Source organism: Sitophilus oryzae, unplaced genomic scaffold, assembly GCF_002938485.1.
Source record: "Sitophilus oryzae breed Bouriz unplaced genomic scaffold, Soryzae_2.0 scaffold_908_pilon_pilon, whole genome shotgun sequence".
Lineage (NCBI taxonomy): Eukaryota > Metazoa > Arthropoda > Insecta > Coleoptera > Curculionidae > Sitophilus > Sitophilus oryzae.
In genome coordinates this window covers 403,856-430,433 of record NW_022147537.1, presented here as the reverse complement: position 1 = coordinate 430,433, position 26,578 = coordinate 403,856, and the positions used below count along the sequence as shown (strand labels likewise).

General features: G+C 31.7%; 1 protein-coding gene across 1 annotated transcript in view; it reads right to left on the bottom strand.

Annotated features, from left to right (window-relative positions):
* Window positions 1-2,537: 2,537 nt before the first annotated feature.
* LOC115890718 (adenylate cyclase type 3) overlaps window positions 2,538-26,578 on the bottom strand; it is a 118,058-nt gene continuing 94,017 nt past the window's right edge. Inside the window, exons 9-21 of the mRNA XM_030911021.1 lie at window positions 25,945-26,083; window positions 19,977-20,081; window positions 19,687-19,772; window positions 19,420-19,581; window positions 19,279-19,369; window positions 19,108-19,206; window positions 17,679-17,941; window positions 10,260-10,335; window positions 9,975-10,200; window positions 9,832-9,914; window positions 8,315-8,413; window positions 7,040-7,288; window positions 2,538-3,039 (exon numbers count right to left, since the gene is read on the bottom strand). Coding sequence (XP_030766881.1) covers window positions 2,659-3,039; window positions 7,040-7,288; window positions 8,315-8,413; window positions 9,832-9,914; window positions 9,975-10,200; window positions 10,260-10,335; window positions 17,679-17,941; window positions 19,108-19,206; window positions 19,279-19,369; window positions 19,420-19,581; window positions 19,687-19,772; window positions 19,977-20,081; window positions 25,945-26,083 — 2,059 coding nt within the window. The 3' untranslated portion in view covers window positions 2,538-2,658. The remainder of the gene's footprint in view (window positions 3,040-7,039; window positions 7,289-8,314; window positions 8,414-9,831; window positions 9,915-9,974; window positions 10,201-10,259; window positions 10,336-17,678; window positions 17,942-19,107; window positions 19,207-19,278; window positions 19,370-19,419; window positions 19,582-19,686; window positions 19,773-19,976; window positions 20,082-25,944; window positions 26,084-26,578) is intronic.

Here is a 26,578-nt window from a genome sequence, read left to right as displayed (position 1 = left end):
TTAAATTACATAATTTCACAACCTACTTGTTCCATAATATTTTGATGATATATCTTGAGTTTTTTTTTTGACTTTTAGAATTATATATCAATGCCCTTTCCCAAAAAAAATCTAATAGTACCAAATTAATATATGTGTGATATAACTTTTTGATTTTATTGTGTTAAATTCGCTGAAGAATTCATGGTCCCAAAAATATGTTACATCTTGTTGTTGGCACACATCACTCATATATCAAAATATTATATACTTTTTATTTTAATGTACAATATTTATAAACATTTGATAAATCAAAAATATATTAAAGAACGAACAGTTTTAGGAATGTTTAGTACCTACTGATATCTTTTTAATAACTTTGAAAATTATGTATTTATATCACAAATATACAGGGTGTCAAAATACATATTTTTGGAATTAAAATAAGTTGATTGAATATAGTGTTGACAAAGACAAAGACTCTTGCAAGAAATTCAAGACAAGACAAGATTTTAATATGCAAGAAATTTCAAGAGTCTTGCAAGACAAGACAATACTTTGCCATTCAAGAAATCTGTAAGACAAGAAATTGATTTTCAAGACAAGAATTCTTACAGTTGAGGGTTGGAACCTTTGGTGTTACACAGCAAAATAAAACACCGAATCACCACAATACACCAAAACACTTTTACTTTTACACTGGACGCGCGTTTCGCTAACCATGTTAGCATCATCAGCAGATGATTATAAACTAAAATACAATCTACAATTGGAGCGTTTATATACTCGCTCAGTGGGCACAAAGTGGGCGTGGCAAGATCTAGCCAACCGAGTCAGAACCCATCGAGCGTAACACTTAGATTTCCGCCACTAGAGTAGTAGGAACAAAGAACTTGAAGGAATTGGACCGTTGTCTCTGTTCATACTATCTTTACATTTATTAATTCTGATGCTTTCATACGCATCTAATTGCCTGTAATTTGAGACTTGTTTAATTAATTTCAAGTTATTAAGATCTATACAATGTTCTTTATCAACAATATGTTCGGCAACGCAAGATTTATCCGGTCTACAATATCTTATCTGAGCTAAATGTTTTTTAAATCTAGTTAATATTGATCTTCTAGTTTGCCCAACATATTTCTGATTACAATCTTTACAACAAATTTCATAAATACCCGACCTTTCCAGTAGAGGTGTTTTATCCTTTCGATTACCTAATAATTGTTGTAATTTATTATTAGCACTATACACAAGTTTATAATTGACCTGCTTAAAAATTCCTTTTAGATCACTGTCTATCAAACGGTATTGAAAAATATTTTGACGTATCTTTCTCTACTTGAAAAGTCGAATTTTCAGAAATCATCAGAATTAATAAATGTAAAGATAGTATGAACAGAGACAACGGTCCAATTCCTTCAAGTTCTTTTTTCCTACTACTCTAGTGGCGGAAATCTAACTGTTACGCTCGGTGGGTTCTGACTCGGTTGGCTAGATCTTGCCACGCCCACTTTGTGCCCACTGAGCGAGTATATAAACGCTCCAATTGTAGATTGTATTTTAGTTTATAATCATCTGCTGAAATAAATTTTAAATTAATTAAGTTTCAAGTTTATTAAATTTGATACGGACAAACAAAATACTATTATATAGAAGTAAATTTTCTGGAATTAACTAATTTCGATTCCAAAAATACATAGTAGGTCCACGAAATATTGGGACACCCTGTTTAGCACACCACGTCTAAACAAATACATTGTAAAACAAAAAGTTATATCACGTATATCTGTACTTGTTGATAAAATAGTAAAGAGTATATAAAATAATATTTTAGAGTCACAGAGAGTAAAAAATCTTTGGTGTTGGAATCTACAATAGGTAATATAAAGTACCGTATGACCGAAAAAAAACGCGTCAAAGACGCCTGGGGAATGTAAATCGACTAATTTTGACGGGGTCAACATCTAGACGTTATTGACAAATTATAGACAAAAATTAACACTAATTATATTGATTAAAAAAGTTGAACGTTTCCAGACACTCAAATATAATTTCAAAAATTATTTTTTGTAGAATTTTAAACTACATTATTATTTAAAACTCATTTTTTCTCAATATAAAAATAAATTACAACCTTTTTAATGTCAATTGGCAGTACATAGTGCCATTAAAAAACTAAAAAGAGTACAGGCCAAGTAACGTTAACGTCTAGGGCTCGACCTCGCCAAAATTATCATAGATTATCACCAGCCGTCTTTGACGCCGTTTTTTTTCGATCTTAGACATATAGTCCAAGAGCCGGGTGCAAAAACATGCAAGAGTTTTCTGAAGGCTCATATTTTCAAAATCGATTGCATTTTAGTGTTAAAAAGCAAAGGTACAGTCAGCAGTTCCAGTTCCAGGACACCTGTCCCTGGGAAGGGGCGCAAATGTGTAATTTTAACCTTAATTCCACCTTTGTTCGCTTCTCAGCGCCAGGTGTCCCGGAACTGAAACTGTTTGCTTTTTAACACTAAAATGCAATCGATTTTGAAATTATGAGCCTTCATAAAACTCTTGCGCGTTTTTGCACCCGGCGCTTGGACTAATAGTATTAGAGCCGTTAAAAACTTAATTGAGACAATAACAAAGTAATCAGTCTTTACAAAATAACTTTTCTCTATATCTCTCAACGATTCAATCCTCACAAGAACTCAACAACAAAGTAGCCTCGTTCGAATCCTTAATTTCAATCTCCTTCTTATCCTGCAATTCCGAATTTTCCGTTTCTAGTATAAAAACTTCATCGTCCGCCTTGTCCGAGCATTCAATTACAGTTTTCTCCGATGTTTTCTCTTCCGATTTCGAGGTTAGGCTGCCGTGCGATTCGTCCTCTTCGTTTACAGTGTCCATTGTTATCATGACGGGCGAGATTGGAGCGGTAGGTGGCGTGATTTTACCTGTTTTACCCAGTAGGTAATACGTCATTAGTTGGCCTTTTCCCTTGACTGCCACTAGGCCGCGCTGTTCGAACTGATAGTTGAAAGCTTCGAGAATCTGGCAAGTTTCCTCTGTTACCTACAAAATCGATAGCTTGTAAGGGCCATAGATATAGGAAACAAGTTTAGATTGAAATGCTCGGCCTGCCGCCAAAACTTATAATTGGGCGCGTTCAAGGACGGTCAGCGGCTGAGTGGCTGAGTAAGCGATTTCCCTAAACGGTCTATTCTGACAAACAGCAACAGTCAGCCGCTGTGCAAAATTCTCAGCGGTAAATAGTTAGGCTGAGATAAGTCAGCCTTAATCTATTTCCTTATCTGTGGTCAACTAATGTAAAATAACTTTAATTTTCTCAATTTATTGTTTACTTTTTATGGTTTGTTGAAGTTTGTAGTCAATCGTAGTTAATCGAATTCTTAAAAAATAGGAGATATTTGTTGTCAAAAAAGTTACAAAGCAGTAAACAGCAGTAGGTTAATCTAAAACGTTCGAAAGACAGTTGTAAATATAGATCGAAGAAGTTAAAGAAATAAATAAAATTCAACTTGATTTTCATCTTAAGTCGAATTTTGTAAATACAATGAAATTAAAAAAAACTACTTTATTTATAAACTGTTATTTTTTAGAAACTTAATGTTTAATACTGTATTGTCAAATAATATATTTTCAATTATTAAATGATCAGCCAGTAATATAATTCTTTTTTCAAAATAATTTTTATTCTAAAGACTAAAGATCGATTGTAGACCGATTGGACGAAGACGATTTATTTATATTTCTCTCAAATTTTTATAGTAGACAGAGAGCGCATGAGACAGCTGTTTCTTGTTCTTTCTGCTGTTTTGTGCCGTTTAGGGAATATCGTAAGATGCTGGTCAGCGAAATTCTAAGCTGAAAGTCAGCGGCTGTGTTCCCTGAACGCGCCCATTGTTTTGGAGCGCATACGTTGTAGGGCGCTTGTATAGCGGTTGCTAAGAACAACCGCAAACAAGAACAGAAATAATTTTCTCTTATCAAAGTCAGAATCTTCAAAAATATAAAATCTTTCAAAATTTATACCGCCCTCATTGAAAAAATACCGAAAAGTGTTTAAGCGTCAATTTTCAACGTAATTCTTGATGTCTTGTATTACTATTTTATTCACTCAAATCCGTGATAATTGTGAAAAAGTGGCATTAAAAACTTAAAGAGCTGTGTAAACTGTGAACTGCAAAAACCATTGTGGATCGTGGTATAACGTCGGTTTCCAATGTTTCATAGGCATCTCATACATGTCTTTATGTAAAATAAAGTTTCTTATATGCAATAATAAAGAAAAAGAAAATAATAAATTTGAATAAATAATACCTATTTGGCGACATAATTTCTGAAAAAGCCGAACCACTCTGAAAATATCAAATGCTTTGGAGAGCCACCTTTGTAAGGGTAGCGCCAAATAGTGTTTACATTGTCCTTATGGGCACTTTCCAATCTAAACTTGTTTCTTTCATCTATGGTAGAGGCTTAGCAAGCGTCAGGGTATAGTCTTTGAATAAGAAGACTAAGGAAGGAGCATATTAAAAATCTTAGGTACACCGCGATAGGCCTCAAATATGGCCGACTTAAATTCCGGTTTATCAGTGTCGTTCTAATTTTATTTAAAAAATGTAAAACTATGATGTAGGGTAGCCGTGGGGTAGACGTGGGATAGACTCAATAATTTGTTGTTTTATTTTACGTTGTGAATAAATGTTGGTAGTCATTAAAATTGTTATAAAAATATATTATTCTAATAAAAATAGATAATTTATAAGTATTTATTAACACAAACATCCGATACGCTACTGAAGCAGGTAAGCCAAATTAACATATCTAAATTCTTTGACATCTAATCTTTGACAAGTAATAAATAAAAGCTAAAATGCAAGAAAAATATATAATATAGTTAATTTAAGTGAATTTCATAAATGATCGGTTTACTACACGTATGCATATTATATAGTCACTTACTAGCGAAAAGTTGTTCCATTATTTCACTCAATTTTTGCCGAGATCTACCGCACGCTACACAACCAACTATTTTAGAGTTTTTTTGGATAAATCGCGATAGTGTCACTGTTAATTTAAGTTCTGCCACAATTTCCATCTAGATTTACTACCTTTATACAACTATCAGTAGTAGAATAAATAATAAGTAACATAAAATAAGCTCTGTAAAGACTGACAAATCCACAAAATTTCAAATCAAATTCAAATGTGTCAAATGAATCGTCAAACAGAACTGTCAAGGATCCCCGCCCTAGAGCATTGCCTGGAAACTTATACGGTGAAATTTTGATAAAATAATTTAGTACACACTAAAAACACGGTATGTCGCTAGTGGTAGGAAAAATAATTTTTAGAGGTTACTAGTTTATTTGGTTGCCTGTGATATGCATATACAAGGTGTTTCCTAATTAATCTAAAAAATAAAAAATCGTTAAATAAAAACGAATTAAGGCGGGCTCTTAATAAGTATATTTATTTTTTTCTCGACAACCGTTTGATGAATAAGAGAAACTCAAAAGATCAATTTTGTTGAAAAGGGGTAGCCAGCCAAGAAAAAAATATATTTTCTTTAAAAAAGCAGTGGTGTCCCATTTATGTTAAGCAAAAAAATCGATTTTTTTTATTTTTAACACCCTGTAGATCAGAAAGGAAGTACTTTAGATCCAATGGTTATATAAAAATTGTTTTAAGAACACGTGAGGAATCACACCATAATTTTTTTAGACTAATTCGAAAACACCCTGTATATTGTTATAGTATATACTTGACAATGACTGCTGATAAGTCAAAAAATACTTTCAGTGAAAAAAGCCTGATTTTCGCAGGAAAAATTTTGATTTTTATTGAATTTGGGCCTGCGTTTGCAAATACTCGTTTGTTTTTTAATTTAATATCTACCTAAATTTTAAATATCATAGTCAGAAATAGTTTTATTATTTATTAACTGTAAAAATGGTGTTTTCTTGTTGTGTTGCATCTTGCAAAGAAACTAACAAAACTGCAAAAATGTACGTGTTTCCAAAAGACGATAAGGTCTAAGATAAAAGAAAAATATATGGTATGTATTCGTTGTTTGATTTTTTTTCGTTTGCTTTAAAATCTATAAATCTCGGTCTATTCATTAGACAGCCAGTCGACTTACGATCATTGAAACTCAACTTTGTAAAATAAATAAAAAAATAAATTGTAAAATATATATATTCTTATGTTTTATTAAAGTTACTCTGATATACTAATATATCAGTGTAACTTTAAAAACAAATCCTTTGAATTCAAATATAAACATAAAAAACATTTACAGCAGAAACGGCGAAGGTGCTGGGTTAAACGTAGTCTCCACTAAAAACACGGAGGGGCGCTTTGACCCAAAATTTTACTATTAAGTTTCATGTCTGTCTTAATAGTAGATTATTTTCTTTTATCTATGGCCCTAGAGTGCTTTTTCCACCCACCATGCATGAATACATGGATAGCATTATGCTCCTTCCTTAGTCTTCTTATTCAAAGGGGTATAGTAGATTATTTTCTTTTATCTATGATCAGGGTATTGATTTATTATTTTGGAGCAAGTAAACGTTGATTTAAAAACTACTTAAAAACACATTTAAGAAATTATTAAAAGAAATACTGCACTCACACATAATTCGAAGTTTTATAATAATATGACAACATTCCGCTGTCACATACAAAATCGATAATTTGTGGAGGTTTAAGCAGGCGTCAGGGTATTGATTTATTACTTTGGCGCAAATTAATATTCATTTAAATACACTATTTTTATTAGTATAATCAAAGGTTTAATAGTTTTGGGCATTTTTGTTAACTGTTTTAAAATGTACATTTAATAAATAACTTATAAAAAGAATATAACAATCATAACTTTAGATATTGTGATCAAATATATTTAAAAAATGATTTTAAAATATGTCAAATTTTATGGTTAAAGAAACCATTTTATTGAATTTTATTTAAACTTAATATAATTCAAGTTCACGCAATTTATTATTAATTATAAACAACAAAACAAATAGTTTGTTAAATGTTTTTGTACCTGTATGCAACCAGCTTTTCCCGTACTTTCCATTCTAGAAGCGACATTAACCGTATTTCCCCAAATATCATAATGGGGTTTACGGGCTCCAATAACGCCTGCTGTGATTGGACCGTGGTTTATTCCTAACTTTAACACGAAATGATTGAATGATTGTTCGTTGATGCTTTGTAGGGCCTTTTTTAGGTCGAGGGCGAATTCAACTAACAGGGCTAAGTGTGCCCATCGAACTTGTATAGGATCGTCAGGCTAAAAAGAAAATAAATAGTAAGTATCATAAATGAAAATATGTAGACAAAAATAAGAGAAGTATATTTTTATTTTAATTTGACAGTCAATATTACTATGCGCATATGGGACTTCCTTGATTTAAGTAAGAACAATCTTCGGATTATCACGGGGTTTTTAACAGGACACTTTTGTCAATAAACACCTCAGTAGATTGTATCTAATAAACAACAGCGAATGCAGATTCTGTGAGAAAATAGAGAAATATCACTGAGTGCGCCGAGGCGACAATCATCCCTACCATAATTTTGTCAAAGCCCTGACATTATACTAACTCAAGAAAAGTGCACACAATAGATTTCGCTGTTTTTAACTTTTATTATATGCAAAAAAGCAAGTGGGGTTCATTTTTAAAAGCTGAAATACTATATCTCTATCCTAGAAGCAACGTATGTTAAGTCCAAAATTGGTATATTTGAGTCACTAAAAAATGTTGATATAATTTATATAAAAACCTGTTTTAAATTTCATTTAAGTTCAACATAAGTTAGTCATATACCAAATATTACAATCATAGGTTTAAAAATAACCGAGTAATTAGGAAACATGCTATTCTCTGCTTTTCGTTGGTCAGATCGAGGGTTACAGCAGAGTCGGCCTGACGATGGAGATAAATCTCCGAAACCGGTCGTCGAATGGCTGTTACCTTCGGTCTGATGAACTTAATGCAGAGAATAAGCATATATGTAGGGTTTTTTGGCCCCTTTTTCCGCTTCTCGTATTTTGTTTATTTATATATACCCTACCAAAGCCTTCTTAGCACCATCTACGGTAACGTGGATGAAGCAAGCAAATTAGTAAACAACTTCCAAAAAGAATTTTAAATTCGTTTTTCTCAAAACTATGTTTTATGATATAACAGTTTGTTTCTAGGGTGCAGACATATTTAATCACTATATAAAAATTATAAATATATTTTTGAATCACGGAACTAGCATTTTTCTTAAAAAATAGTTTGATATTTAATTTAATGATTATAAACATTACCTTAATTTGTCTGGTAGGATTTAGGCCACTGGCAGCCATGTAGGTCGAGCCGATTGTCTTGATTTTTATTATATCTTGGTACTGTGGAAGTTCTAAAAGCTGCAAACATATTAAAACCAATAAAAAATGTATAGTCCCTAACTGAGCTCGCTCTCAAGTATGTTAAATAAAATTATTATTCTGTTTTGATTAAAATATTCAGAAAAATAATCAGTTGAGTGTATTCTAGAGATTTAATTCGTAAGTTATTTACTGAAGTTTAAAGGACATAAAAATCGTATCCTATAGAATTATGTATAAGGTCTCTATTGTTTTATGGTTGTTATCTATAAAATGTAGTGGGAAGTGTAGCCATATTAATTCCTGTTAATAAGGTCCCAATCGAGATATCACTCTATTTATGATTAGCGTGGACACCAAATTGGACACCAAATTGCAGGAAAGAGGAATTGACATAACATACAGACACGACAGGGGTCTGTTCAACATAAAACGATTCAGGGCAAAAATACCTACAAAATTTATCACAAAATTTCAATACGCTGATGACTGCACTCTACTTGCATAAACGTTATGGAAATTACAAGAAATGCTGAACACATATACCTGGGCATACGAGGCTTTGGGCTTTAAGTTGAACATCGATAAAACTAAAATCATGTGCACTCCCCCGGAAGATCACAACAATGCTATAAAAACTAGAAAAGGACTATTGGAATATGTAGCGGTATTCAATTACCTCAGCAGTTTGATTTCAGAAAAGGCCAATATTGCCTCTGAAATTCAGTACAGGATTAGCAGCGCCTCAAGATCATTCTGGAAATTAAAAGACAGTGTCTTCTACAATCATGTTTGAGTACAAAAACGAAACTTGCAGTGTACCGAGCCATAATAATCCCCATCATGTTATATGGAAGCGAAACTTGGGTGCCGTACCACCGGTGTCCAGTGTAAGTGTAAGTATAAGTAAAAAGTGTCCAGTGTAAGTGTAAGTAAAAGTGTTTTGGTGTATTGTGGTGATTTAGTGTTTTTATTTTGCTGTGCAGAGAGCGGAAGAGAGATAACATCACGTATAGGTACTTTTCAGTCAAGAAAAGCACATAAAAGGAAACGCCTTGCGTAACCATCTTCTGATGCGTGTCAAATACTCGTCAGCGAGTAATGGCAGTAAGTAAGTAGCAAATCATTAAAAAAAATAAAAGACTTAATAAAACTATTTATCGAATTAGAATTCTTGAGTTTAATTCAGAGTGTTTTAAGGCCATTTAAAAATGGAAAACGCAGTGTTATAGTCGCAATTGATTTTTTAAATTTTTATGACTCTCTTGTAACTGCCTAATCTGAATACTTTGAGGTTTATAGGAACATAAAATTCACCTTTAACCTTATAAATTACCGTTACTGTATATTTAATGTTTAATCTAAAAAACATAAAGGCCTTGTTTTGACTTGCTCTGTTAAAAAATATATTAAAATTAGTAAATTGGTATTTTTAGGAGATAAGATTTCATACATACCGCATCGAAATCAGATATCACTTCATTCAGGAACCTTAGGCATTCTAGACCCTGATTATTTACAGTTTCTTCTGAATAAAAATCTAAAATAAAAAAAAATAAATTACTAACATATTAGATATACATTTTAGTATAAACCTAACCTGAAAAATTAGGCATTGATGCAAACAAAACTCCAACTTCTTCATAACTCTGTGAGTATAGTTCGTCGTGATTTCTGTTTCTGTTTCCCATAAAATGCGCAGCTACGTGGGGAGGTAAAATATTATACACTAGTGCCTCGTTTCGCCGCTTCAAGTCTTTAGCACAATCGCGTTGTTCTTCTACTTGGGATCTCCACAGGAATAGTACTCTAGCAACTTGCTCTGTCTACAAAAATAATTTAAATCACTGCATTAAATAAAGTGTAGATGTGTGTAACGACTTACATGGCGCGCTACAAACACCAGAGCTGCAGTGACTGCTAACAGAAGCCCAGAAAGAGTATATTTTCCTCTACCTATGCTGCAAAATTAAAAAAAATATATAGAATTATAGAATACAATTATACCAACATTACTCCTAAAGTTTTACATGACATTTTTAAATAATTTTAGTTTTGCGCAGTAGTACATTGTTGAGTCTGTATGTTTTACATTACAGGCAAGGCACAAAAGAGTCATTTTTACTCCGAATAGAACAATTATTTTTCAAACGTCACTAATTATTTTTCGAGTTATTTTTTAAACAATTTCAAACATTGTAAATTATATAAAAAAAATTAAATATAATACCTTGTACTCGTTGAATTTGAAATTCATTCTCCTTTGAACACTTTATGTCAGGTTGGGCGTAAAAGTATTTTATTTTTATACCGCGTTAAAATTACATTTTTGTATTTCAATCACGTAGAGAAAACTAATACTTTAGCGTTTGAAAACAAAATATATGTTTTTCAATTTTATAGCTAGTTAATCCTGAATAAAATAAAAATAATAATTTTCATAGCAACTTTATATTTGAATTCTATTTCAAATTAAACTACGATTTAAGCATTAATGTAATGCACATTCAGTCTATATTTAAACTATCGATTTCATAATAATTACAAAGTACAAACATTACTGAATAATCAAAACTAATGCTAATGTTAGATGTCTATATACAGGGTGTTTCAAAACAAATGCGAAAAACTTTAGGGGGTGATTCCTTGTTCAAAATAAAGGGTAGTTTGCTTTATAAGCGTTGGGTCAAAAGTCAACCATTAGGGAGATATCGCGGTACAAAGATGGCGGAAAAATAATGTTTTTATTTTTTATCTTGAAAACGAAAAGAGATAGACTAATGAAATTTTATGGAAGCATTACTGTTATGAAAACACACTTTCAGGTAATTTTTTTACTTTTTTAAAATGAGTGGAAGGATTCTTGTTAACGAAATTTAAAGAAAAATCTTATCAAACACATGCAAATGCTTTAATTTAGATAGTTTAGTTTGTTTAGAAACTTTCTTATCTCTTGTGTTCTTTTCATAAAACTCACCGATTTGAGATTAAAAAAATAAAATGTAAAGCATTACATATCAGGACAAAGAACATTTTTAGATTAAGAATCTAGTGATAATAACGATAATAATAATCATCTAGATAATATCGTATTGCAGTAGAGTAATGTCAAATAAAATAATATTAGGAACATCCTAAAAAGTAACAGCGGCCGACTAGATTTTTTCCTAAAAAATTACAGCAGCCCGCTAGATTCTTTATCAGAAAATGTTTTTTTTCCTGACATGTAATGCTTTACATTTTATTGCTTAATTTCAAATCGGTGAGTTTTATCAAAAAAATACAAGAGATAAAAAAGTTTCTAAACAAACTTTCCAAATTAATTTTTTTGTATGTTTGATAAGATTTTTCTTTAAATTTCGTTAACAAGAATGATAGGGGTAGTTTATTTCAACCCCTTTCACTCATTTTAAAAAAGTGAAAAAATTACCAGAAAGTGTGTTTTCATTACAGTAATGCTTCCATAAAATTTTATTAATCTATCTCTTTTCGTTTTCAAGATAAAAAATAAAAACATTATTTTTCCGCCATCTTTGTACCGCGATATCTCCCTAATGATTGACTTTTGACCCAACGTTTATGAAGCAAACTACCCTTTATTTTGAACAAGGAATCACCCCATGAAGTTTTTTGCATTTGTTTTGAAACACCCTGTATAGTGGAGTGCCCAGAGACTTTTACCTCGGAATTCTATTACTGTCAATGTATTAGTGTGAAACCTTCTGTATTGTGTTTTATAGATAAAATACTAAAATGTTTACCCATTTTTTTTCGTTGCTTTTAATTTTTTATTTTAGTAATTTTAGTAAATTCTTAATTATTTCCTTCTTAATATTTTGATTTTTTTAATTCTTTTTTTACGTAAATTTATTGAAATAAATAGATCTACTGCATAAGTTATACCTATTCTGCTTATATTCTAATCATTGAAATTTTGATTGAAATCGAATTATACAGGGTGGCGCGTTATATACGACGCGGTTTTTGCAAGGAGAACAAAAGTTTGTATTGAAGTGAAATTTTCTGAGCTTATGTAAGTCAATTTAAAGTATTTTCTAAAATTATGTAGAGTTCTACAGGGTGTCCCCAAAAAAAGTTACACATCAAAGTTATGTTTTTTTTGTAATGGAACACCCTATATGTTAATTGATTTTCGGATTCTAGTAAAAAAATAAAGGTTTGTTTCATTCGCCGGCACGAAAAATGGGCACCTTAAAATTTTGATGTATTTTAAAGAAGTTAATATATTAATATAAATATATATTTTATTTTAATGGGCCGATTTTGATGATTTTTTAAGCAGTGTGTTTCCAAATTATTTGACTTCTTAGTATCTTTTTCTAAATTAAAAATGAAACTCCCCATCTGTTAACTATACGAGGAAAAACAAAATGTTGATATTTTTGATGAAAATTTGAAACACCCTGTGAAATATGTTAAAACAGCAAGAAATTTAAAAATTATTTTATCATCTCGATCGTTCTTTCTCGATGGTTTGTTTTTTGGTTCATCTCATTAGCTTTATTTTTCTTGGAAATATTCGGTTCTAAAGAAGGCACTAACACTTTTCGTAATTTTTACATTAAGACCATGCCTTTGCTTTCGGGCCTAGTCGACACATCTAGTAAGTTCTAGTTCCGAAGCAGGTCTTCTTGATATAAGATTTGCTTCATTTAATCTTCTTCTTGTAGTCCGTTAGTTAATATGTATGGTTCTTAAGTGCAATTCATTATCAATTTGAAAAGCGGCAAACGGCGGTTTCTTAGCGAAAAACTTACAATAAGTCGATCGTCTCGATTAGAAGTTCTCATAGGAAGGTTTCTGGACGTCTATATTGACGTGGTCATAATTCAAAGACCATTTAATATACTCTATGGTATTAAGGTATTTTTGGAACCAGAATTTTATAGCAAATTCACTAAACTCGAATAAATAAATGATATATATTTGACTCACCCTGTATATCTATAAAAATATTTTTGAAATGTGAACTACCATTAAACATATATTTTGTAAAAGGTTTGGAGTGAAAATCTCAAATAGAAATCCTGATACAGAGCTTTTCCGGAAAACGGAGCCATCCCATATAGCACGTCCAAATGAAATTACGTTTCTACAAGGGACACATGAGAAACAACATATGTTAAAGTGAACCTAAGTGTTCATCTAGTTCTAACATATACATATGAGATACACGCAGATTTATATTGATAGAATTGTGTGATACAGTGTTTACTAGTTGTATACCGTATGCACTCAAGATTCTAAAGAGTTTTTTGTAACGTAACAAATAATTATTAAAATGATGAAATCTGACGTCGGTATATGAGACATACAATGTATATGTCATATGTATGTGTGATACTTCGTATCATAGTTGTGCCTATAGTACACATCTTGTAAAAATGTGACGTATACATATAATATAAATTTCTATATAGACACTTTGTAATAGTGTACTGTTGTGTCTACATTCTAGCATGAAATAAAGGTGTGCGCACGCGCGGATACCCTCAGCGTAAATATACCGACCAAGTGTAACTTATGTGTTCTCTCTCCTTTCTCCTTTCTAGGAGTGGTATGTGTTACCAGCCATTATTGTTTTATCATTCGGAAGCTCTATATAAATGTTCTGTTTGTGTGTAGTTTAGAAGAAACTTTAAGGTAAGCACAAGTTTTTAATTACTTTGTTACACCTTCCTAAGAGTATTATTAATATTATAGCAGCGACTCTTCCCTTACTCGATACCCAATTTACCAAATTTTGACTCCAATTAATGAAAACTCCAAATATTTTCGTATAATGATAAAGAGGTTAGTTCTGCAATACATTTTTTTTTAATTTGGAAATAATTAAAATCTAAATGGACCAGAGAAAGAAAGATTTATACACTTCAAAGAACTTCTTACACTGATATTCGGTAAGTTATTGATGGATCAATATACAGGTATGTTTAATATTCAATAATCAGTTTCATATAAAATTTAAGGGTGAGATTATCAATCTGAGATTGTTAATCTCGATGAATGAGTATGCTAACAAACCAACTGCTTGGAGGGAAAAGAAGAGAAAAAAATTACTAAACGAGGTCCACCAAATCGTGGCGATATACCAGTGTTTACTATTTTAGTATGTTGTTATATTAGGTACTCTGTTCTTTTACAGTGTTTTCTTACTTCTGGTTTCTGCAGTGTAAATAATTATTATTATTGTGTGATTTGCGCTATTGCGTTCCATGATATAAAGAAATATAAGAATTTTATTTTTACCCACTTAATCCATATTATGAAAAAAAAATGGTACATTTAATACAAAACAAAAATGGAACAATTTTAAGGCTACTTCTTTTGAACTTACGATCGAGATACTTTTGGAAAATACAAAGTTTTGCCTTCCTAATTTTCGTTCTAAAAAGATATAATTGGTATCATTGAATAAATATTTCTTAAAAAGAACGAAAAGTTAGGCATCAAAATTTGTATTATTTCCTAAATTCGTTCATAAGGAGTAGTTTTATCTAGCACAAGATGTATATATGAAGGAAAATACAAACGTATACAAGCAGTAGTCACAACTGCAATGTGTAAACAGAGTTTAAACGTAATACACAAGCACTGTGTATCCTACGGCACACTGTGTATCCCTTACTTTGTGTATACGTAAATGCTATACTGTGACTACATTGTGAGGCGGACGTTTAACCTTTGTGCATACGTGTTGAACTACAATTTGTAAACGTATCATATTTACATCGGCGGAATTGTGTCACCCTGTGTCTACATCTAATAATGTAAACACATCGTAAATGTGATTTGATGTGCTGTATGGGATCCTTTTATGTATGCATTTGTATATGTGTGTGTTTATTTAAATACTAAAGTGAAAGCAACGAATTTAAATAGGTAAACTTTGTATATATCTTATTAAAAATACAACGCAAAAAGTTTTATAAAAATTCGTTCACAGTAAATGAATTCCGAGGTTTGTATCTCATAAGGGCTTAAAGCACTCCACTAATATTATAGAATAAAATTATACCAACATTACTCCTAAAGTTTTACATGCCAATAATTTTAGTTTCGCGCATTGGTACATTGATGAGTCTGTAGGTTTTACATTACAGGCAAGATACAAAAGGGTAATTTTTACTCCACTAATTATTTTTTAAATAATTTGAAACATTGTAAATAATATAAAAAAAATTAAATATAATACCTTGTACTCGTTGAATTTGAAATTCGTTTGAACACTTTATGTCAGTTAAATAATGTACATTTGTGCTTGGGCGTAAAAGTATTTTATTTTTATACCTTAAAAAACGTTAAAATTACATTTTTGTATTTCAATCACGTAGAGAAAACTAATACTTTAGCGTTTGAAAACAAAATATATGTTTTTCAATTTTATAGCTAGTTAATCCTGAATAAAATAAAAATAATAATTTTCATAGCAACTTTATATTTGAATTCTATTTCAAATTAAACTCCGATTTAAGCATTAATGTAATGCACATTCAGTCTATATTTAAACTATCGATTTCATAATAATTACAAAGTACAAACATTACTGAATAATCAAAACTAATGCTAATGTTAGATTTCTATATATAGTAGAACAACATAAAATTGTATGCTTTCAAGCAACTATTATTGAATAAAAATTTATTTTCAACATTTTTCTTTTTATTTTAGATTAATTATATTAAAAATAAAAAATATTCAAAATATTCTATGCTTCGAAAATAAATCTATTTATTTGGAATATATGTAACAATATAATTTCATTTTAAATTTTATCCAAATAAAATAATATTTTGTATTCTACGCAGTAATCTAATAATAAAGCCAATTTTTGAGGATGATATTTTGCAAAATATATATTTTGTGTTCGTTAAGCTAATAACACAGATTAGGTATACTATAAGTATACAGATAAAAATCTTATTCCTAATTCGTGGTACGAAAATTGTTTTTTATGACGATGTGCAAACGAGTAAAATTTCTTGTGCGCAAAAATAAACTCGCGTAAAATAACAATAAACAGCGTAATAGAGAGATATCGCTAAACCAAATAGCGTGCATGGACGTTAATAAGGCCAGGTGTTATTTCCTTTACGTGAGGTGGTATAAACTCTCTTCATTTATAGTAGTTATCGGATCGGAAAGAATTCTGTTCGCGTCGCGTCCGCTTAGTCTTTGAATTTAAAACTTTGAAATTGTTTTGTTTACTAGGTATTTTAAAACTAAAGGGCTAAAGTGCTTATTTCCAGTGCTTTATTGTTCAACGTCTACCAGTGGGTTTAGGGAACAAGCAACAAATTCTCTTAGAAGGGCTAAGTCGTCATTTGCTGTAAACCTAAGCCTCTTTATAGGTTCTTTAATATTGGAAAAGGTGGAATTCATATTTTGCGCCATATTTATTTAATTAAAACTAATCCCAGCTACTTAAATATCAAATTACCTAATAAAACTAAAGTAATAATTCAAAACAATTAAACATAACCTAAAATAAAAGATCTCGCTGGCCGGCCCCGGTTGTCAAATACCCGCACATGCCCATTTAAGCAATTTTTAAACGTTATTTAGAAATAGCGCTTGGTGTAATTTATCCACAAATTACGTCAGGCGGTAACGTTAGCGGGTGTTGCGTTAAAAATTGACTCACGCATATCGTAACCATGATAAGGTACGCGTAAATCCTGCATGACGCTATTCGGTCTTCCGATATCTCTCTAATAACTGTGCCGGTCAGGCGCTGTGCACAATTTTAGAGGCCATAAGTGGGCGTGCTATGTGCGCAAACTAGTAACCTAACTAGTGCCCGATTCCGAAAATCGGAACCACGAAAAACAATAAAGAAAAAACAAAGTATAATCTGTGCTGATAATAATTATTAATAAAGTTAAAAAATACATATTTCTTTAATTTTCATATTCATTCAGAACCTCAAAATTAATGGAATAAATTACTAGTTTCAATTGACATTTGTTTTGCTAATTTCACTAAAAGTATTCACAACGTCAAAGTTAGTAGTAGCTATTTTCATTTAGTAGAAAAAGTTAACTAACTTTTAACTTTTGCCAACTTTTTTCAAAGCCCTGAGACTGTATGATGAGTTATAACTCAAGGAATGGGAACACAATAGATCTTTAAGGTCTAAACACATTCTACAACTAACTATCAATAAAGTCGATCTAGCCGTCCTTCAGTTTTAAATAGTGTAGCTGGAATGGTATTTGCATTATAATAATATGAATTTTGTCAAAAATCTATTTAGTATAATATCATTAACCTCTTAACGTACCTCGTCCAGTGTTGCCTCAACTCTTCGCAATCCAAACTATTTCCTGCCAGAAACACGTTGACCCCGCACTGGCCAGCGGTCACCGCTATCATCAGGAACGTTTTCCAGAGATATGGCAGACATGCCGGGAGCGACGAAGCTATTAAAATCAAAACGGCAAAGTAGCTGAAGTAGGAGGGGTAGAGACAGAAGGCGTTTATGTCAAACTCGTTGCTGCCGATGCTGCAATTGGATGGCTGCGGTTTAAGATCGATGCAAGACATCTTGAAAAGAAAATATGGCCTAATTAGTTTAGTCTTTTTCTTGAAAAAAATAATTATAATGCGATTTTCTTTACAAAAGAAAAAAAAATGTTTACTTCATCCACGTTACCGTAGATGGAGCTAAGAAGGCTTTGGTAGGGTATATATATAAATAAACAAAATACGAGAAGCGGAAAAATGGACCAAAAACTCTACATATATGCTTATTCTCTGCATTAAGTTCATCAGACCGAAGGGAACAGCCATTCGACGACCGGTTTCGGAGATTTATCAACATCGTCAGGCCGACTTTGCTGTAACCTTCGATCTGACCAACGAAAAGCAGAGAATAGCATTTGAGTACAAAACAAACTACTATGGCGAGTGCTAGACGCTCTACGCCATCTAGCGGCAGCTGTGACAGTCACAGATCGTACCGCCAAAATTAAAACCAGCGGCCTACTGGACAAACATGCTTGCTTCATCCACGTTACTGTAGATGGAGATAAGAAGGCTTTGGTAGGGTATATATAAATAAACAAAATACGAGAAGCGGAAAAAGGGACCAAAAAACCCTACATATATGCTTATTCTCTGCATTAAGTTCATCAGACCGAAGGGAACAGCCATTCGACGACCGGTTTCGGAGATTTATCTCCATCGTCAGGCCGACTTTGCTGTAATCCTCGATCTGACCAACGAAAAGCAGAGAATACCATTTGAGCACAAAACGTACTACTATGGCGAGTCCTAGACGCTCTACGCCATCTAGCGGCAGCTGTGACAATCACAGATCTTACCGCCAAAATTAAAACCAGCGGCCGATGGAGATAAATCTCCGAAACCGGTCGTCGAATGGCTGTTCCCTTCGGTCTGATGAACTTAATGCAGAGAATAAGCATATATGTAGGGTTTTTTGGTCCCCTTTTCCGCTTATCGTATTTTGTTTAAAAAAAAATATTATTGACATAATTAGAAAAAGGCAAATGTTGTTCGTTAGGCAAATTTGTTTATCTGTAAACTTAACTGCTAGCAAGTAGTTTTCGTTGGATTAACGCAGCAGTGTTTACAAAAAATTACTATTTTATTTTGTAGATTTTCTTTCAGTGGCGAAATACCCATACAGGATTTTTTGAAGATATACATAATCATGTTAACCAAAAATTATAGAAAGAAAAAGAACTTACAGTGTCTAGACTATTTATCACTCCAAGTGTTAATACGCAAAGTGTGGCTAATATCATTCTCACTATCATCGATTCTTTGTAAGCTTTACAGCAGTTAGACTAAAAAATAAATGATATATTATATAGATTTTGAACTAATAAAATATAATTTAATGTATGAAATAAACTTACAACTCCTGGAAATTCTTCTATTATAGCCATTATTACTAACATAAAAAACAATCCATTTTCTGTAAGATAAGTCACATCTATGGACAAGCCACTAAAATAAATCAAAAAGTAGTCATCTATGCTTAAAAACTACGATTTTACCTTGGTAGAATTACTAGAACACATATTCCTATTCCTAATCTAACGACTATAAACATCATCAATATGAAACTTGAAGAGCTCTCTATATGTCTGTAATAGGATTTTTCCTTTTGGGGGTCCGTAAAAGATAAGGTAATAAATGTGGTATTTTTTGCTAGTTCCCTAAAAAAATGCAAAAATATTATTAAAAGTAGTATTAAAATAATATATTTTAAAAAGAGATAATATGTGTATCATAATATCATAAATTATGATAAAATTACTCACATATGGCCATCACGGCTTACCAATTCTTTTCTTAACCTTGATTTAAACTCTGCCGAATCTTCTCTTGATCTAACAATTTCTGTACCCTAAAAAATACCCAATACAGTTTGTACAGGGTGTTTTAAAAATCATGTGCATAATATATCGTAATAATAATGAATAATTATTACTATAGCTGTTAAATCTTAGGTAGAGGAAACTTCAAATTAAAATATAATTTTTACACTGTTTTTATATTAATTAAAGTATAGTAAATGGTATTTCTAAAATTATATATTAAATGGTCTTACATTTTTATCGTCTATTATTGTTCTAAGTTCGGATATAACACAGCTATCTGCATCTGGGACAATGGTAGTTTCCCCATTTTGTACTTCCTTTTGTGGCGGTTCAAACTAAAATAGAAAACCACAATAGTATCACGTTTAGCTAAAAACTTTATTTTAAATGACCATTGTCAAAGTAAAATTAATTAAAACTTTTAAACTAGAATAAATTTAATGATTTCAGTTATTTTAATATTTGAAATTAATACGGAAAAAAAATCATAAATATTATTAAAAATCTGTTTAAGCATGTGTCAATAAAGCCCCTTCATGCGATACCCCAGATGACACGGTTAAATCAATTCAAAATTTAGATCGCCGTTCCTTGCATAACGACCTTGCTTTTTCGTGATTCAATTAAAAATACAGAGTTTTAAGATTTTTTTCTATACTTGTAGGATAAGACTCTATTACTTGCCAACTTTTATAGTTCTAGGTCAACGGAATATACCCTATGAATTTTGATTTACTTGAGAGTGTCGAAACGTACGTTTTTGCGGCATCAGCGGCTTTATCTTTTTTTAACGTTAACTTGACTTTTTCACAGCTTTGAGGGAGTGTAGACCTGAATATATGGTTTTAATTTCAACTCGATATATCCACGCGTTCCCGAGATAAAGTATCCTCACAGACAGACAGACGGACAGACAACAGAGTGATCCTATCAGGATTCTATTTTTTTCTTCTGATGTATTGAACCCTAAGAACATGTTAACTTAAAATTATAAAGTTGTAAAATCGAATAATACTTTTTCTTGTTGTAGTCGTTACACTCATAAAAAATGCTTTAAAAATCTCATCGTTATTAATCATAAACCCCAGCTAAACCCATTTATACAGTAACTGTATTCCGGAAACTTCGGCAGCACACCCTGTAGATGAAAATAAGTAAAAAAGTTCGTATAAATGTCTGTTCTGAAATGCTTAGTTTCGGAGATACAGGGTGTAGAAGTTTCATTTTTATTTCAAATTTTCCAAATAATTTATGAAGTACCGTTAATATTTGGATGAAAATTGGTGCCTGGAAGATTTTTGACATGAGAAATTTGATTTTGATCTCAATATAGCTCCTACTTTATTTTTCTTTATTTACTTACAAAATTATTTGAAAAAAATCAAAATGAAAATGAAACTTCTACACCCTGTATTTCCGAAACTAAGCATTTTAGGACATACATTTATAGACCTTTTTTATTTATTTTTATCTGTAGAATATGCTGCTGAAGTTTCTGGAATACAATTCGGACCACCCTGTATATTCATAGACATAAATTCTAGTAATTTATACAGGGTGGCCCATCGAAAACGTTCCGCAACGCATAACGGCTAGGGTATAGTTTTTTTCTCAAAAAAACCAAAAACACGTCAATTTTGTTTCTGAGGGGGACAACTTTTGCCTCAAAAATGATTGTAAAATCTTCAACCCTCTAAGCGAAGGTGTCATCCCCTAACTTTTTTAAAATGGGAATGGGGGTCAAGTGGCGCCGCAATGAAAAGAGCTTTCTATTCTCTATATTTCCCCGCCTCGTTTTTGAAAATGGGTCCAGTCATTGAGAAAATATGAAGCATTGAAATTTGAAAAGTTTATTTAAACATTTATCAGAGTAAATGATAAGGATAAATCCCTTCGACCAATTTGAGGTTTTTTCTTATTATTTCTAGATGTTTACGCATTTTTTCAATATGCAATTCGCTCTTTTCTTGATAGCTGTTCTGTGCGTTGAAGTTCTTCTCACTATCGTTAAACTGACCTACAATAGAATTTCCAAAAATACAAGCCCACACGTTCAATTTCTGAGGGTTTTGTGTGTGCACCTCGTGAAAATCCCTGGGGTTGTCCTCAGCCCAATACCGACAGTTGTGCCGATTAACTAAACCGTTCAAAAAAAAGTATACTCATCCGAAAAACACACATTAAATAGTAAATTATTATCATTCGCTACTCGTTCACTCATAGTTTCACAAAATTGTAAGCGACGATCAAAATCGTCTTCGTTGAGTTCTTATACCAACTGAATTTTGTACGGGTGGAACTTGTGTTTTTTAATATCCTTTGGACACTTGTACGATTCACGCCGGTCTCATTGGCTAATTTTCTTGTACTCAGCGTACTATCCATGGCAACTTGGCCCAATACGAATACCTCCATAGCTTCATTTACTACAGGATTTTCCCTCTGCCTCTTTTTATTCATAACGGAACCAGTTTCGCGAAATTTTGCTACTAACTCGCGAACAATTTTGCCATAAAAGTGATTGTCAGGATGGCGTTCATTGAATATCTGCGCAACCCGATTGCCACATTCATTATTTTTAAAATAAAGTTCGATTATTTCCTTTTTCTGCAAGTGAATACACCATAATTGTTAAAAAGTTTAATGATATTGAGAAGAACTTCAACGCATAAGTCACAGAACAGCTATCTAGCAACTACCGCACCTGATCGTTCAACCTTGTGGCAAGTGAAAAAATGCGTAAACATCTAGAAATAATAAGAAAAAACAGCAAATTGGTCGAAGGAATTTATCCTTACCATTTACTCCAGCTGATAAATGTTTAAATAAACTTTTCAAATTTCAATCCTTCATATTTTCTGAATGACTCGACCGATTTTCAAAAATGAAGCGGGAAAGTATAGAGAATAGAAAGCCCTTTTCATTGCGGTACCACTTGACCCCCCTTCCCATTTGAAAAAAATTGGGGGATAACACCCCCGCTTAAAGGGTTGAAGATTTTGCAATGATTTTTGGGGCAAAAGTTGTCCCCCTCACAAACAAAATTGACGTGTTTTTGAATGTTCTGAAAAAAAAATTACCCTGGCCGTTATGCCTTGCGGAACGTTTTCGATGGGCCACCCTGTATGTTGGGAATTATCAGCTTTCAATTCAATGCACACAATTAAACTCTCATTCACCCTATAATCTGAAACGTTGTTTTTTTAAATGATATAATTAAAAATCGAGGTTTAAAAACATAAAAACCTCGTTAAACTAAATGTAAACTGAGGTAAAACAGGAACGGATTAAACTGGAACATACCAGCATTAAAAAAGGGCATTTGTTTACATTTGGGACACCTGAACACGAACTTAACATAACATAAACGTTTGTTTAATTACTCAAACATTTATCACTTGTTTTTTTTAATGCTGGGTTATGTTCAGCTTCATTTTTTCCTCAATTTTTTAAAAACAAATAAGTATTTGTAAAATTGCGTGAAGTTTTAGTTTAGAAAAAAATAGATTCAGTGGTGGAAACATAAAGTAAAAATAAAAATGATTAGTTTGTTGTTGTGTCATTTCCTTCCAAATAAATTTAAAGAAAATAAATACAAAATCCAAAAAAAAATCCTAAATATCTTTAAAAGTAATCGGATTTTTTTACATTTCGAAACATTACGTTGTAGAAACTGCCTATTGGTGAGCAAAATTTGTGTGTTGAGTTTGTGGAAAATTTTTATACTCAATTTTTTGAATTCGCGATTAGTTTACTAAGACTTCCTATTAAGACGGATTCTCACGACTCGTGTACTTGTACAAATATTGGTTATTCATATACTTGCCATGTCGTATAAGCGCTTTCTTTGCACAATCATTTGTCACTCGCCAAGGCGCGTAAGCGCCGAGCTTGTTGCAAAAAAAATTGTTTACAAAGATAGTATTCTTGCTGGGGGTACGAAAATATAGACGTACTTGCCAAGTACACGAGTCGTCACAATCCGCCTTTAGAAATATTTCTACAATACCACTAAAAAACTAAATAATTTTTTTAGAAAAACGATTTTCAATTACTTTTTTTTGCAGTATGTATCCCCGGATTGCCTTTACAATAGGATTTTTTATTATTGGCATTTTGAGAAAAATGCATTCTTCACATAAATTTTTGCGTGTTCTAAAATGGTTAATCCCGTTTATACTTTTCCAAATTTTCATACCGTTTTAGAGAAAATTAAGAAAAATATGAAAATAGAGTCCTAAAAATCAAAACGTGTTTCTATGGTAATAAAATTTCGTTTTCATTCATACATTAGCTTTTTTTCGTTTTCCTGTTATTACCGATTCTGAACCGTCCTAGAATTGTGATGCGTATGCGCAGAAGGAAATATGAAGACATTATTTCATTTGCGCATGCGCTGGAGAGTTCTAGGACGATTCAGAATCGATAATAACAGGAAAACGAATAGACCTATTGTAACTGATTGAATTTTAATTTTTAAACGTCATATTTTTTGCTGTTTTAAAATATTTAAAAAGCACAAAATTTATTTAGTTTAATGCTGCGGATACGATTTAATGCTACGGTGATAAAAGTTATCTGAAAATGTGATACTTCAACAAGAGCAAAAAATATGACTTTAATCAAAGTTAATAATAACCATTTATCAAAGAATGCAATCGGAATTATATTATCATAGAAACGACTTTTCATTTTTAGGACTATTCAACCATATTTTCATTTTTTTTAAATTTTCTCTTAAAACGGTATGGAAAAGTATAAACGGGAGTAGACCTAACCAAAGCGTATGATTCTATCCCAATAAAACAACTTTTTCGCGTACTCGACCGGTCACCAATAAATATTACCCTAATAAAAGCAATAAAGAAAACCTACAAGAACCCGCTAGCACGAGTTAAAATTGGAGCCGAACTCACAACATCATTTAATATTAGTAAGGGCCTCCGACAAGGATGTGGTCTATCTCCAATTTTATTCAATATTTACTTAGATGCAGCATTGGACCAATGGAGACGAAAATGTAGTGGAATGGGCATACCACTCGAAAATAAAACAATCATTAATCAATATCATTCTTGTTAACGAAATTTAAAGAAAAATCTTATCAAACACATGCAAGAAAATTAATTTGGATAGTTTAGTTTGTTTAGAAACTTTTTTATCTTTTGTATTTTTTTGATAAAACTCACCGATTTGAAATTAAAAAATAAAATGTAAAGCATTACATGTCAGGAAAAAAAACATTTTCTGATAAAGAATCTAGTGGGCTGCTGTAATTTTTAGGAAAAAATCTAGTCCGCCGCTGTTACTTTTAGGATGTTCTAATATTATTTTAATTGACATTACTCTACTGCAATACGTTATTATCTAGATGATTATTATTATCGTTATTATCACTAGATTCTTAATCTAAAAATGTTTTTTGTCCTGACATGTAATGCTTTACATTTTATTTTTTAATTTCCAATCGGTGAGTTTTATCAAAAAACACAAGAGGTAAAAGTTTCTTAACAAACTAAACTATCAAATTAAAGCATTTGCATGTGTTTGATAAGATTTTTTCTTTAAATTTCGTTAACAAGAATGATAGGGGTAGTTTATTTCAACCCTTTCCACTCATTTTAAAAAGTGAAAAATTACCAGAAAGTGTGTTTTCATAACAGTAATGCTTCCATAAAATTTCATTAGTCTATCTCTTTTCGTTTTCAAGATAAAAAATAAAAACATTACTTTTCCGCCATCTTTGTACCGCGATATCTCCCTAATGGTTGACTTTTGACCCAACGTTTGTAAAGAAAACTACCCTTTATTTTGAACAAGGAATCATCCCTTAAAGTTTTTCGCATTTGTTTTGAAACACCCTGTATATATAAACGGGATTAACTATTTTAGAATAAGCAAAATTTTTTATGAAAGAAGCATTTTTCTAAAAATGTCAATAATAAAAAAGTCTTTCCTGTGGTAAAAACAATCCGGAGATATACTGTAGAACCCGTTTTTCGCAAATATCTCTTATACAGGGGGGGTAAATATATAAAAAATGATATATATGAGCCTTTTTGGTTAAAAATGGCACCCTAAAAAGCATATTCTTCATTACTTTTTATTTGGGCCTCCCCAAAAAAAAATGCCTCTATCCGCCCCTGCTCGCTTGGCCACTCGAAACTCTAATCTAGAGCCTTTAATTGATTTCCTTACCGGTTTGAGCACCTTCCCGATGAAATAGGTCTTCAATCCGGCGATTCTCAGCGTTTCATCTCTTTTTTCACCGAATGCCGGTTCCACTTCGAATTCTCCATTCAGGAATGATAATGTGGTAGCGGAAATATGGACCCTCCTAGATAGAGATTTTTTCTTAGAGAAGATTTTTTTAAAAGATATTTTATGATTATTATAGTCTATAAAATGAATAACTTTGAATTTTGACCGTTATTTTTTACCAACATGGCAAATATAAAAGCCCTCTATCCAAAATGTTACTGATATTCTTTAAAATGAGTGCCTGAACGAATCAGATAGGTAACTCTTTTTACTTTCGTGAAATAGAAAAGGAAAATAATAAAACAGGTGACAGTTCTTCCTCTTCTTGCAAAAATCAACGCAAAATGTCATAATTGACAAAAGTAAAATGTCATCAGCCTTTGAAATTTCTAAATATCAGACCAATGCCGACCCTAATAGAACAGCCTCGGAGCGAGATTTATGACGTCACGCTAGTTAGATACCACGGATTAATAAATATGTTGTAGAATACACGGAAAACATAATTCTTCCTCGTATTTTTGGTTTGTATTTTAAAAATGATATAGTTTACATGAAATATACATAATAT